Raw genomic sequence first — 14,220 nt, forward strand, 5'->3', positions numbered from 1 at the left:
CTAGTTCCTAATTATACTGCATATGTGACCGCAGAAACGTAGTGCTTAATTAAGCTGGCTGGTCATTTATCCAGTGTCTCAGAGATTTAAAAGATTTTGGACCCAAGAACTTCAATCACAACTCAAGCATTAAACACATACACACACAGACACACATACGCATGTACACCAATTGCTCTTAGTTTATTGAGAAAAGCCTCAGTGTGACTCATAAAATGGAGTTGTCATAAGCCTTTTCATAAGTAATGCCATGATAATATTGTTTTACTTGTAAAATAATTGTACTGTAGCTTAGGGACTTTTAAAAAATGTGCATTAGTTAACAATGCTTTTATATTTATGAAAAAGATAGGAAAGTCTTTGTTCATAGTAGGGTATGCTTATAAAAATAGTACCTGGAAATGAAATCTTTCTTCTCCTACTATTTCCTTCAACATTCACACACTTTCACACTCATACATGCAAGTACACATGTATATACACATATATAGGTTATTCGCAGTATATTTGAAAGCAGACATTAACTCTAGGACCTTCATGAATATAGAAAATTAATTCAGCAGCAGAAGTTAAAGGAGAAAGGTATAGTAAACAATATATTTTATGTCAATAGAAAGGTGAAATATGATACAATGAGTGATAATGTGGCATATAAATGGTTTATAGAATCTTAGTTTTGTGTAAAAATGCATTAAAAGAGTGAAAAATGGTACAAATTTGGGTTGATTTTTATTTTATTTCCACTTTTACACTTTTTCAAAGTCATCTATAATGGAAATTTATTGATCTTTAAATTTAAATTTAAAAAAGCATGCTTTAACTTGATACTAAAGTGTTGTGTTTAGATTGCTAGAACTAGAAATATAAGATGTTCTTGTGCTTATGAAAGATGTGTAATACCTTTGAAAAGCAGAACTCTGGGTAGTAATAATAGTTCATGCTTCTTGTGTTCATAGTCTATTCATTTTGACTTTCTTACTTTGTTTACACTGATTTTTGTACCCAGAAGAGAAGATATACATGTTGATCTTTCAAGGCCGCAGCAATCTTTAGTACATTTTTTCCAAAGTGTTGCATATACAAGCAGCATGACATTGCCATTGTCGCAGTCATCATCCGGTGAAGTACCTCCCAGTTTCAATCTGTCTAGCTCTCAGATTAGTGGAGTGACTATGTCAACAATTGCACCAAAGTCTTCTAAATCTAGTATATTGAGCCATCTCCAATCAGGAAGCAACTTAGGTAAGAAAAACATGTGATGATTTTGTAGATTATTTTTATTTTATTATTTTTTTAATTTTATTGAATTTATTGAGGTGACATTGGTTAATAAAATTATATAGGTTTAACATATATAATTCTATAACATATAATCTGTATATTGTATTGTGTGTTCACCACTCCAAGTCAAGTCTCCTTCTGTCACCTTTTATCCCCTGCTTTATCCTCTTCTGCTTTCTCCCAACCCCTTTCTCTCTGGTAATGACCATACTGTTTTTAAATTATATAGTTCGAAAAAATTCTCTATGTGTCTAGAAGCCAGAATAATGTTGTATTGTTTGTGTTCAATAATACTAATTTCTTAACATCATGTGCTGAGTAACTTGACTATGCTCACTATCGATCCTAGCACTGGAGTTGTATCCTGGTTACATAAATGTATGTGGCTAAGTATATCATCCCAGTGATTAAAATATCTTGAGTTATCATAATGGTTCATGGGTTGACTGCTTAAATGTTCTAGAACTGCTAGATAATTTAAAAATTTTAATGTATTACATTAACTGTCCTTCCTTTTAATGCTACCAGAAAGATTAAGCAATGCCTTTTGTACTTTGTGCCTTTGGGAGATTTAGGCCTTTGGTAAGGAAAAGACAGGTTGTTATAAGAAAGAGAAGAAAACTAAAGTACCTAAAATGATGGAGAGAAAAGGGAGAAAGAATAAATAATTTGTAGGAGAGGAAAATAAAAACAGTACCATAGTAGGAAGAAATAAAATTTTAACAATTGCCAACAACACACTCAGCAACACCCAAGCTACAGAGTGTTTATTCTTCATTATGGGTGGGGAGCTTTGAGGGTATGTTATCATGGTTTACTGGAAAGACCACTCCCTACAGTGTGAGATATTAGGTAAGGTATTTAGCATCTCTGAGGCCCATATTCCACATCTGCAAAATGGGGATTAAAATATTGATTTCACAGGGCTATCCTAAGGATTAAATAAGATATTTATGAAAATCGCCAAGCACATGGTATGTAGTCAATAAAAATTAGTTGTGAATCTGAACATATCTGTAATCACTTTCTCATAGAATGGGCTAGATTGGGGTCTGTGTATCACTTACTAGTCAACTAACAAGTTTCAAAACTGGTAGCACAAACACATTCATGACTCCCTGATACCTCCATTTTCCTCTACCGTGCTGTGGACATTTATAGCCTGGTTGCTTCTTATCTACATTTGGTTTATTTTTGGTATTTTCCTAAGCCTTTGACACAGTGTTATCTAGGATTTTGACCTACTGCAATTATTGTCATATTTCCTATGTTCATTGTTTGTGTATCTAAGACACATTTTCCAAAGAAGCCTCCTAAATTCACACTGACCTTTAAAAATGACCAAATCCATATGCTTAAATGTGAAAATAGAGATTTTAGACATAGGGAGGCAATATTTTCTATCCTTTAGCACTCTTTCATCATGGCATATGTTCTATGTTTGGGTTAAACTGTGAAAGCTCCTAATATTAGTGAGGGAAAAAAACAAAATATAGTGGCTTCCCCATGCAAGATGAGAGCTGAGTTAGGATGTAGTCTTCTTCAGTGACTATAGATTCTGCTTCTGTTGACAGATGTCTGAGTGGGCTGTGACTTGTTGCATTTGGTTCATTTCCATCTGTTCCTCTGGATGAAATAATGGCTGGGAGTAAAATTAATGTCTTTTTTCCTTTTACAATATAAAGGTTTTCATCCTCAGGATAAGCTATGAAAAGAGCTTGTGTATATTCCCCATCCCCAAAGTAAATAAAGGATTAAGTAAATACTCACTTGGCTGGGAATAAATTAATTTAATTTCAAACATTTCTTCTAAACAAAATACTTTGAGGCATCCTCCTTAGGAACTCTCAGTTTATTCCTTCCCAGCTTTTACCTCACTTTGGTTTTTGTTAAAAACACACAAATATAAAGCAAACTCCAGATTGTGATAATCCTTGAAAAATTTTGGAACCAGGGTCACAAAAATAACTATCATTTATTGAGTACCTGCTAAATACCAGATGCTGCTAGACACTTACCTACACTACCTTCAGTCCTCAAGTCACCTTAACAAGGTAGTATTGTTTTTATTTTATGTTTAGGAAAACAGAATTAGAAAGGGTAAATCAGTTGGCTTAGTAAGTGACAGAGATGGGAAATAACTGCAGGTCTGCCTAACTCCAAGACATGTTGCTCTATCCACTGTATCACGAGGCCTCTCTATAGTGTTACTTTCTCTTTGCGCTTACATTATTAGATTTATCCAGCATCGTTCTTTCTATGCAAGATCATGAAACCTATTTTGTGTTTGCACATTCCTAGTGAGAATTTTAAAGGAGCAGATTTCCAAGAGGATACTAGAATCTGATTAAGCATTACTTTATCTTTCTGATAAAGTATTTCAGTTGATAAGAGGAAACTTAAGTCTTTACCTGGCAAAAGTACTAACCATTGTTAGGAAAAGACTCATTTAAAGGTTTAATTTATGTGTATCAATTTGGGGAGAATAGCTAATACAAATAGAATAAAGTTGTACTTATATATGACATATCCAAATTTGAGATACTCAAATGTTTTAACTAGTCAAAACTTATGATGCTTCTAGTACAACTAAATAATCAGTTCAATTGTCATTATGCTAATGTATAATTGATGGTTTAAGATAACTTAAATGATCTCTAAGAACTGAGTAGCACTAAAAATAATCTCTTACTGGTTATTTTGTAGACTTTGGTTTAAAGCTTTTTACTATCTTCATTTAGTTTGACAGTAACAGTAAAATATATATAAAGAATATAGTTTTGTAGAAGCAAAGAATAAAGATAGTGGCTTTGGTTTTTTAAAAATATTTCCTTTGTTTTACTTCTTTCTTTGTTGCTTCCCTCTTTGGTTTCTTTGAAAGGAGTCAACAGGTTCATAGATCCAAAGAAAAAGTACCAGGCTCTGTCAGTCCATGCTTCTGAGCCAGGTGTGATTGGGGAAGGGGAGGATTATTTCCTGTCTTTGTTTGGTGATTCAAAGAAACATATTGCACAGTCATTCCATACCGGGAAAAGTTGGAAGCACTTTTCTGTGATTCTTGAAGAAGTGGGCCATTCTAGATCCAGGTACATACATATTCTAATTATTTAGTATCTTCTCTTGGAATGGGAGCAATAAGTCAGTAGGATGCAAAGTTCTAATCTGTTGTGCTGTTCGTAATTTCATCTAAAAAGTAGTTTAAAAATAACTGTTTAATGTTATGAACATTTAAAAGGAATCAATATAACTTACTAAGGAACCAAATAATGAATGTTAATTCTTCAAAGATGCCAGAGAAAAGAACACTACATAATCTCTACAAATAAAGTCAACTCAATTATTCAACAACTTTTTTTCATTGTTAGCAAGTCATTCTATGGACATAGTATCCTTTCTTCTTCTACTAGAATCTTGAGTTCAATATAGAAGGAGAAAGGTGGACTTTTAACTCATTGACTCATTTTTATGGTTGTTAGTATCCATAGCAAGAGAATTGATATGAAGACGGTTGATATTTGAACTACAATAAAAGCTAATTCATAATCCTGCTTTTCTTCTGTCATGAACAAGAGATTGAATTGTGAATTATAAATTGTTCGTAATACACATTTTTTTTTTCTGTAATGTCTTTGTCTACTTTGGTATCAAGGTCATGCTTGCTTCATAGAATGAGTTGGATATATTCCCTCTTGTTTTATTTCATAGAAGAGTTTGTGTAAAATTAATATTTCTTTTTTTAAATGTTTTATAGAATTCATCAGTGAAGCCTTCTGAACCTGGAGTTTCTTTGTGGGTAGGATCTTATGTACAAATTCTATTTCTTTAAAATAGATAACAGGATATTTGGGTTATTTCTTTTTGAATGTACTTGAGTAGTTGGTGTCTTTCAAGGAATTTTACCTAAGTTGTCATATTTATCATCATAAAGTTGTTCATAATTATTCCATTATTATCCTTTTACTGTCTGTAGAATCTATAGTGATATCACATTTCTTATGGCTGATACTGATTATATGTGTCTTCTCTCTTTTTCCTGATCAATAAAGTTGTCAGTTTTATGAGCTTCTCAAAGAACCAGTGTGTGCTTTTATTGATTTTCTCTATTTTTGTTTTGTTTTCAATTTCATTGATTTCCATTCTGATCTGTATTCCCTTTTATATGCCTATTTTAGGTTTCATTTGCTTTTCTTCTAGTTTCTCAAGGCAAAAACTGAGATAATTGATTTGATAACTTTTTATCTTTTAATATAAGCACTTAGTAGTACTATAAATTTCTCCTAGGTAAAGCTTTAATGGCATCCCACAAATTCTGATATGTTGTATTTTCATTTTAATTTAGTTCAGAATACTTTCTAATTTTCATTTGCATTTCTTTAATGCATATGTAATAAGAAGTGTAATAGTTTACAGATTTTTCCATTTCAGTGCCTCTCCAGATATCTTTGTCTTATTGATTTCTAATTAAATTCCATAGTGGTCAAAGAATATACTTTGTAAGACTTGAGTCCTTTTAAATATATTGAGACTTGTTTTATAGCCAGGGTATTGTCTATCCTGGTAAATGTTCTAGATGTACTCACAAAGAATGCATATTCTGTTGTTGCTGAGTGGAGAGTTTCATAAATGTCAGTCAGGTCAAATTAACTGATGGTGTTAAGTCTGTCTTTTTGCTGATTTTATATCTACTTATTCTATCAGTTATTAAGAAAAAGGTATTAAAGCCTCTGACTGTAATTTTGGATTTGTTGATTTTTCCTGACAGTTCTATCAGCTTTTGCTTCATGTATTTTGAAGCTCTGTTATTAGATGCACCAACATTTAGGATTGTTATATCCTCTTGATGAATTGATTTCTCTATCATTATGAAATCACCTTCCTTATCTCTGCCATTACTTTTGCTCAGAAATCTACTGTGTCTGATATTGATATAGCCACTCAGTTTTCGAACTACTGGTGTTGGCATGGTGTATCTCTTTATTTCATTTTATTTTATTTTATTTTATTTTATTTTATTTTATTTTATTTTAATTTTAACCTATTTGTGCCTTTATCTTTATAGTGCATATTTTGTATGTAGCCTATAGTTTGAACTTGCTCTTTTATTCAATCTGAAAATCTCTGTCTTTTAATCTGAGCATTTAAATCATTTACATTTAAAGTAATTGTTAATACTGTTAGGGTTAAGTCTACTATCTTGCTATTTGTTTTCTGTTTGTTCCAACTGTTCAGTGTTCTCTTTTTCTGTCTTCTTTTGAAATAATTATTACTAATGACTTTATCTCCACTGTTGGCTGATTAGCTTTAATTCTGTTATTAGTTATTTTTTCCAGGTTTATAGGACATACCTTGAGCCTATCACAGACTACCTTTAAGGGATATTATAACATTTGACGTAAAATATAAGAGCCTTACAACACTAAATTTTCATTTCTCTCCTCCTGGTCATTGTGCTTTTACTGTCACATATTTTACTTGTACATATATGTTATAAATCCCATACTGCATAGTTATTTTTGTTTAAATAGTCCACTTTTAAAATAAATTTAAATAATAAGAAAAATATACTTTATATTTACCCTTATATGTTTTCACTGCTTTTTAGTGCTTTTTGTTGCTTGTAAGTATGTTTTTATTAACTACAACTATCCTACTACCTGAAAAAAACTTCCTTTAACATTTCTTGTATTATGGATTTGCTTGTGATGAGTTCTTTCAGTTTTTAACAGTTTTATTGAGATATAATTGACATAAAAATTGTATATATTTAAGACATAAAACTTGATATTTTTTATTGAGATATCATCATGTAATATCATATAGTTTAAGGTAAGAACATGATGATTTGATATGCATATATATATTGTGAAAGATTTACCATAATAGGATTAGTTAACACATTCATTACCTCAAATAATTACCTTTTTTTATTTTGGTAAGAACATTTAGAATCAATTCTCTTAACAATTTGCAAGTATATAATATAGTATTGTTAACTATAGTCACCATGCTGTACATTAAATTCCCAAAACTTACTTATCTTATAACCAAATCTCTTTGTCTCCTGAGAGACATGTGACTAATAATAGTATCAGCATGAAAGGATTGTGGGTTCAGAATTGAGAATCGAAGTTTTGTTTGACAACTGAGACATTTTTTTTCCATGAACAACTTGGCTGAGAACCAAATTTTTCGAAAACAAGATGTTCAAGAAACGGGATTTGACTTTGGATAACTATAAGACACTAAAGAAGGAAATTGAAGAAGATACAAATAAATGGAAGCATATTCCACATTCATGGAAAGGAAGCATGAACATCACTAAAATGTCCATACTACCCAAGGCAATCTGTAGCTCTGGCGCAAATCCTGTCAAGATAACAACAGTCTATTTCACAGAACTAGAACAAATAATCCAAAAATTTATATGGAACCACTAAAGACATGAAATAGCCACAGCAACCTTGAGAAAGAAGAACGAAGTAGGACATATCACAATTCCTGATGTCATGCTATTTTACAAGGCTATAGTAATCAAAACAGCATGGCATTTATAGTAAAAAAAAAAAAAAAAAAGACACATAAATCAGTGGAACTTAATAGAGAGCCCAGAAATAAATCCAAACCTATATGGTCAATAATATATGACAAAGGAAGTTCAATGGGGTAAAAAGACAGTCTGTTCAATAAATAATGTTGGGAAAATTGGACAGACGCATGTAAAACATGAAACTACACCACCTTCTCATACCATATACAAAAATGACTCAAAATGGATTATAAACTTCTGTGTAAGATTCAAATCCATAATCTTCCTAGCAGAAAACATAAGAAGTAAAATCTCATACATTTCTTTCAGCAATATTTTTTTTCTGATATATCTCCTCAAGCAAGGGAAACAAACAAAAAATAAATAAACCAATGGGACTATATCAAACTAAAGAGGTTTTGCATAGCAAAGAAAACCACCAACAAAACAAAAAGACAGCCTACTGAATGGGAGCGTTTGTTCATTAATGATCCATTTGATAAAGGATTAATATCCAAATTTATAAAGAATTCATACTACTCAGCACCAGAAAAACAAACAATCCAATTTAAAAAAATGAGCAAAGGATTTGAAGAGGCACTTCTCCAAAGAGGACATACAGATAGACAATAGACATACAAAAAATGCTTAGTGTCACTAATCATTAGAGAAATGCAAATTAAAACCACAATGAAATATTACTGCACACCTGTGAGAATGACTATCATCAATTAATCGACAAATAACAAGTATTGGCAAGGATGCGGAGAGAAGGGAACTCTTGTACACTGTTGGTAGGAATGCAGATTGGTTCAGACACTACTGAAAACAGTATGAAGTGTCCTCAAAAAATTAAAAATGGAACTGCGTCATTACCCAGTGATTCCACTTCTGGGTATATATTCAAACAAATACAAAACACTAATTTGAAAGAATATATGCTCCCCTATGTTCAGGGCAGTGTTATTTACAATGGCCAGTATATGGAAGCACCCCAAGCACCTTATCAGTAGTTGAGTGGATAAAAAGTTGTGTTACATATATACAATGGACAAAAACTATATAATTCACTTATATATGGAATCTAAAGAGCAAAATAAATGAACAAACAAAATAAAAACATTGACTCATAGATAAAGAGATTAGACTGCTGGTTGCCAGAAGGCAGGGTTTTGGGGGGCTGGACAAATAAGGTAAAGGGTTAAGAAGTATGAATTGGTAGCTACAAATGTCATAGGGATATAAAGTCAACATAGGGAATGTAGTCAATACTACTGTAATAACTAGGTATGGTGCCAGGTGAGTACTGGAAATATGGAGGGGAACACTTTGTAAAATATTTGATTGTCTAACCACTATGCTGTACACCTGAAATTAATACACAATAATACTGACTGTGAACTGCATTGAAAGAATTGTAGATATAGATATAATATTTAAAAAGTGCCTGCTATATAATAAGTATTTGTTATTATCAGTAGGAATATGTTTCATTTTTAAAATGATGTCTCTAACTCACCAGAGGGATTGTGACACTCTGAAAACTGTGAATCTATATTTATATTTACATATTTATATATTTTTTATATAAATTTATAGTTTATTTATTTAATTTTATATATTTTATATTTTTATATTTATATATACTCCTTATATATATGAACTCCTTTAGTGTTTTCTTGCCTGGTAAGCTCTTTACCTGCCTTTTGATTCTAAATAATAGCTTTACTGTGTATATATACATATATATATATATGTATATATATATATATATAAGTATATATATTTAGCCTGGTTTCTGGTACATACTAAGGCTCTTAACCTGTTAGTAAGAAGAAATACCATCTTATCTTTGTATAGTGTTTTTTTTGCAGAATTCTTTTAAGTACATAGTTGCTAGTCATCTTCACAATAACTTTATCAGAAATAAATTTAACTTTCCTCTTGATCTATTTGAGTTTCATGTCACTGTGGTTTTACAAACAGTAGTATTTAATGATAATCACACCTCCCTATGGCTTTTATACCTTGATACCTAAAGCACTTTTTAAGTTTATTTTAAATTATTTTATGTGAAAGAGATTATTTTATTGCACAGATAAACAAACAGAACCAAGTCATCAAACATTTGTCCTAGATTATAAAATACAGTATCTCTACAATAGAATTTGTCTAATACAATAGACATTTTAGGGACAACTTCCAGAGCATATTTATTATTCAGTTCTAAAGATAACTAAAGACATGCCTATCCAAAGACACCTCATAATCTTTATGTTTTTCTAGTGCTTTTGGAGACATTAAAATAGTGGAAGTGAAGGGTTTATTTGTGAAGCTCATTAACTCTTCCATTGACAAAGAACTGGAAATTGGAAATCATATTCTCCAGCAAAATGTGAATGGACAAAAAGTATCTTTGTACCAATTCCCTCCAAATAACATAATGCAGGCCAATTCCACAGTGACCGTGAGTATTAGATACCGATACTATAAACTAAAATTGTACAGGGTAATCTCACTTACCCAGGTCAGAGTGTTGTGGCTCAGCACCAGTGGTTTCTTTATCACTAGATCTCTACATAAAATGTGATGTTTTGTTGGTGGTGGCTAACTGAACCACATTGTCCATTTCTGTGTATAAATTAATACCTATAATTAAATTTCCATACCTCTCTTCAATTTGTTGTACAATACCTTTTGTTTTATGATTTAACTAGTAAATTAAAATACTGAAGTTCCTAAAATTAAGCAAACATAATCCTTAAAAGAAAAGTAAAGGGATTCTTAGCCTAGAGGACTGATAATAAGTTGAAACTGGAGGGTCTTCCCTCTTGCTTGTGCTTTCTTTTAAACCGCAGAGTGTTACACAGCTTGACATTATGTATTACATAGTCATTATATTTTAAAACCGCATATGGTGAGCAAGATGACAATCACTCTCTGACTTTACAACATTGTTGAACTCTAATGATCTTGTTATTAACAAACTATTTCTCACAGGTCTGGACAGCAGCATCCCAAGGAAAGCATCAGCCACCATCAGATTTTCTTTGGAAGGAAGAAAACAAGTTTAGCACAAGCCCAAATTGTACAACAATTCTGTGCAAACCTAATGGTGAGGTCAGTATCTGGTTCTTAACAATAGTTTTTAAATGGATAGTCTCCTTGTGTTCCCCTTCTACCCTTAGCTCGCTCAATTATTTTTCTGTCCCTAAAATCTTGGATAGAACCATCTCTAACTGTCACAACAAATCAGCAACTCAACAACACCTTCTTCTCAGTGCCAAACTGCCTACAATCTAGCAAAAATAATTTTGATACCCCAAATTTGAAGCTACTCTACATTTCAGCATTAAGGATGAATTATATTTATGGTATTTAGCCTGAAAAGCAAGATAAGTAAGGAGGAAACTATTAGAGGCCCACTCTATTCATTTATGTATTTTACAAATGTTGATATTTTTCTCTATTTTTTTAAGGTCCACATGCCATTGTTTTTTGTTTTTTAAATTATATTTTATTGATTATACTATTACAGTTGTTCTGACTTTTCCTCCTTTGCCCCCCTCCACCCAGCACCCCCAACTCCCTCAGGCAATCCCCTCACCATTGTTCATGTCCATGGATCATGTGGGTAAGTTCTTTGGGAACCTCATTTCCTATACTGTACTTTACAGGCCCATGGCTACTCTGTAACTACCTATTTGTACTTCTTAATACCCTCACCTCTTCACCCATTCCCCCACATTCCCTCACATCTGGCAACCATCAAAATGCTCTCTGTATCCATGATTTTGTCTCTGTTCTCCTTGTTTGCTTAGTTTGTTTTTTAGATTCAATTGTTCACAGATATGTATTTATTGTCATTTTATTGTTCATAGTTTTGATCTTCTTTTACTTAAGTAAGTCCCTTTAACATTTCATATAATGGTTTGGTGATGATGAACTCCTTTAGTGTTTTCTTGCCTGGTAAGCTCTTTACCTGCGTTTTGATCTAAATAATAGCTTTAGTGGGTAGAGCAATCTTGGGTGTAGGCCCCTGCTTTTCATGACTTTGAATATTTCCTGCCAATCACTTCTAGGCTGCATAGTTTCTTTTGAGAAATCAGCTGACAGTCTTATGGAAACTCCCATGTAGGTAACTTCTTTTCTCTTGCTGCTTTCAAGGTTCTCTCTTTATCTTTAACCTTTGGCATTTTAATTATGATGTGTATTGAAGTGGACCTCTTTGCATCCATCTTGTTTTGGACGCTCTGTGCTTCCTGGACTCGCATGACTATTCCTTTACCAAATTAGGGAAGTTTTCTTTCATTATTTTTTTCAAATAGATTTCCAATTTCTTGCTCTTTCTCTTCTCCTTCTTGCACCTTTATGATGCAAATGCTGGACCTCTTGAAGTTGTCCCAGAGGCTGCTTATACTATCCTTGATTTTTTGGATTCTTTTTTTCTTGTTGTACTGACTTTTTTTTTTTTTTACTTCCTTATGTTCCAAATCATTGATTTGATTCTTAGCTTCATCCACTCTACCATTGTGTCCCTGTAAATTGCTCTTTATTTCAATTCATGTATCTTCATTTCTGACTGGATCTTTTTTATGCTGCTACAGTCCTTACTAAGTTCCTTGAGCATCCTTATAACGAGTGGTTTGATCTCTGCAACTAATAAATTGCTTATCTCCCTTTTGTTTAGTTCTTTTTCTGGAGTTTTGACCTGTTCTTTCATTTGGGCCATGTCTCCTTGTTTCCTCATTTTGACAGCCTCCCTATGTTTGTTTCTATGTATTAAGTATAGGTGCTTTGACTCTGTGTCTTGGTAGTGTGGCCTAATGTAGTAGGTATCCTGTAGGTTCCATCCTGTAGGTTCCAGTGACACAGCAAGTGGCTAACATGCTGAGGTCATGCAGCTTATGATTTTAAGAATTGGAAACAAGGCCAGGATGTCTTACCACATTTTTAGGGTTTTTCACTAAATGTAAGTGGCATTACACAGTTTGACTTTGAAATTTTATTGCAATAAACCTAGCCATTTTTTAAAAAATCAAACTCATATAGTATTTGATATTAATGAATTGTTTTTGTTAGGCCATTGCCTGGTATACCCCTATTCACTGGAAGCAAGCATGGGAGAAATTAGAGACTGACACTGAATTTGACGTATGCTCAGTATTAAATCGAACATCTCAAAAGCACTTGCTCCGCTGGCCAAAAGCCGTAACTACAACTGAAGAAAAACATCATGAACCTAAAGAAGATATCTCAAACTATCAGATAGAACCAGTTCCAGATTTTCTTAAGAGGTAAAATTTGCTTGATTTATATTTTTAACTGAGCCCTTCCAACAATTGGTAACTGAGCAGGCAGGAATGATTGGGTGACAAGTAAATATGTGATGAATAGATAAATCAGTAATGACCAAAAATATCTATTTTGAATATGACCATAAAACCCATAATATCTTTAAAACATAAAAACACAGAGCCAGCAGGGATATACTCATGGGACAATGAAGGCAGGTGATTTCTGCTAGGCAATGGAGGATTCCCCTCTGCCAGCCACCCCCGCCTCAGCCATTTCACCTCTTCATGGCACTGTTGTTAGTGGGGTGAAGAGATAAAGTTATCACCACATCTTTAGCAGTGCTGAGGTGAAAGGAGAGGTGTAGCATCTAGGAATTTTATCTTAGGTCAAGAGCTGGCTGTGGCTGAAGGTACAGGTTACTCATTTGTTATTGTTATGTTATTCGTGTGTAGGCAAATGCTTCTGATGTTGTAGTAAAAGTGCTTCCCACAAGGTGTAGAAAAGCCATATTTTCTGGTCTTAAAACATGCTCTCTCTACTATTGAGCCTTCATTCCTAACAGCACTGCATGAAATGCCTTTGAGTTTAATTTAGGCTTTTTTTTTTCCCAGAGAAAAAGACATCCTGCCAACTCTTTTCCCCAATAGCAGCCCTTGGTGCCACAGTCCCAATGTCCCTGCACATCCCTACTGTCCTCTGATTGAGCCTTACAATACCAGCATGGCTGGAAGCAGCTTAAATAGACAACCCAGGCCTTAGCCAGGCCTGAGTCAGCCTTGGTAAGTCAAATGGATACTTGTTCCAGCAGAAAGTGAGGTGTGTGCATATGTTTGTAGAAGAGGTAAAAAAGGGTTAAGTGGTAAAATACACTATTAAAAATTATTCATTTCCTCAAAAATAGATGGCTCCTTTAAAAAATAGATGGCTTCTAAAGGAATTGTTGTAAACCATTCACTTACATCTCTACCTCAGTGTCTTTTACTGTTTTTGATAAATATCTTTTGAATGAATTAATGAATCAAAAGGAGATACCAAAAACACCCCTGGCAGGTGGTTTAGTTGGTTGGAGCATTGTCTTGTACATCAAAAAATTTGTGGTCACTGGTACATACCTA

The 14,220-nt window shown here is 33.0% G+C and overlaps 1 protein-coding gene across 1 annotated transcript; it reads left to right on the forward strand.

Annotated features, from left to right (window-relative positions):
* The first annotated feature begins 1,088 nt into the window (after window positions 1-1,088).
* Window positions 1,089-13,864, forward strand: LMNTD1 (lamin tail domain containing 1). The gene is made up of 6 exons (XM_054590900.1): window positions 1,089-1,242; window positions 4,163-4,367; window positions 10,094-10,274; window positions 10,808-10,927; window positions 12,890-13,104; window positions 13,717-13,864. Exons 1-6 carry the CDS (start codon window positions 1,089-1,091, stop codon window positions 13,862-13,864), a joined length of 1,023 nt encoding a protein of 340 aa, XP_054446875.1.
* The last annotated feature ends 356 nt before the right edge of the window (window positions 13,865-14,220 follow it).

This window comes from Pteronotus mesoamericanus, unplaced genomic scaffold, assembly GCF_021234165.1.
Source record: "Pteronotus mesoamericanus isolate MK-2021 breed Mesoamerican mustached bat unplaced genomic scaffold, CSHL_Meso_final scaffold_21, whole genome shotgun sequence".
NCBI classification, from domain to species: Eukaryota; Metazoa; Chordata; class Mammalia; order Chiroptera; family Mormoopidae; genus Pteronotus; species Pteronotus mesoamericanus.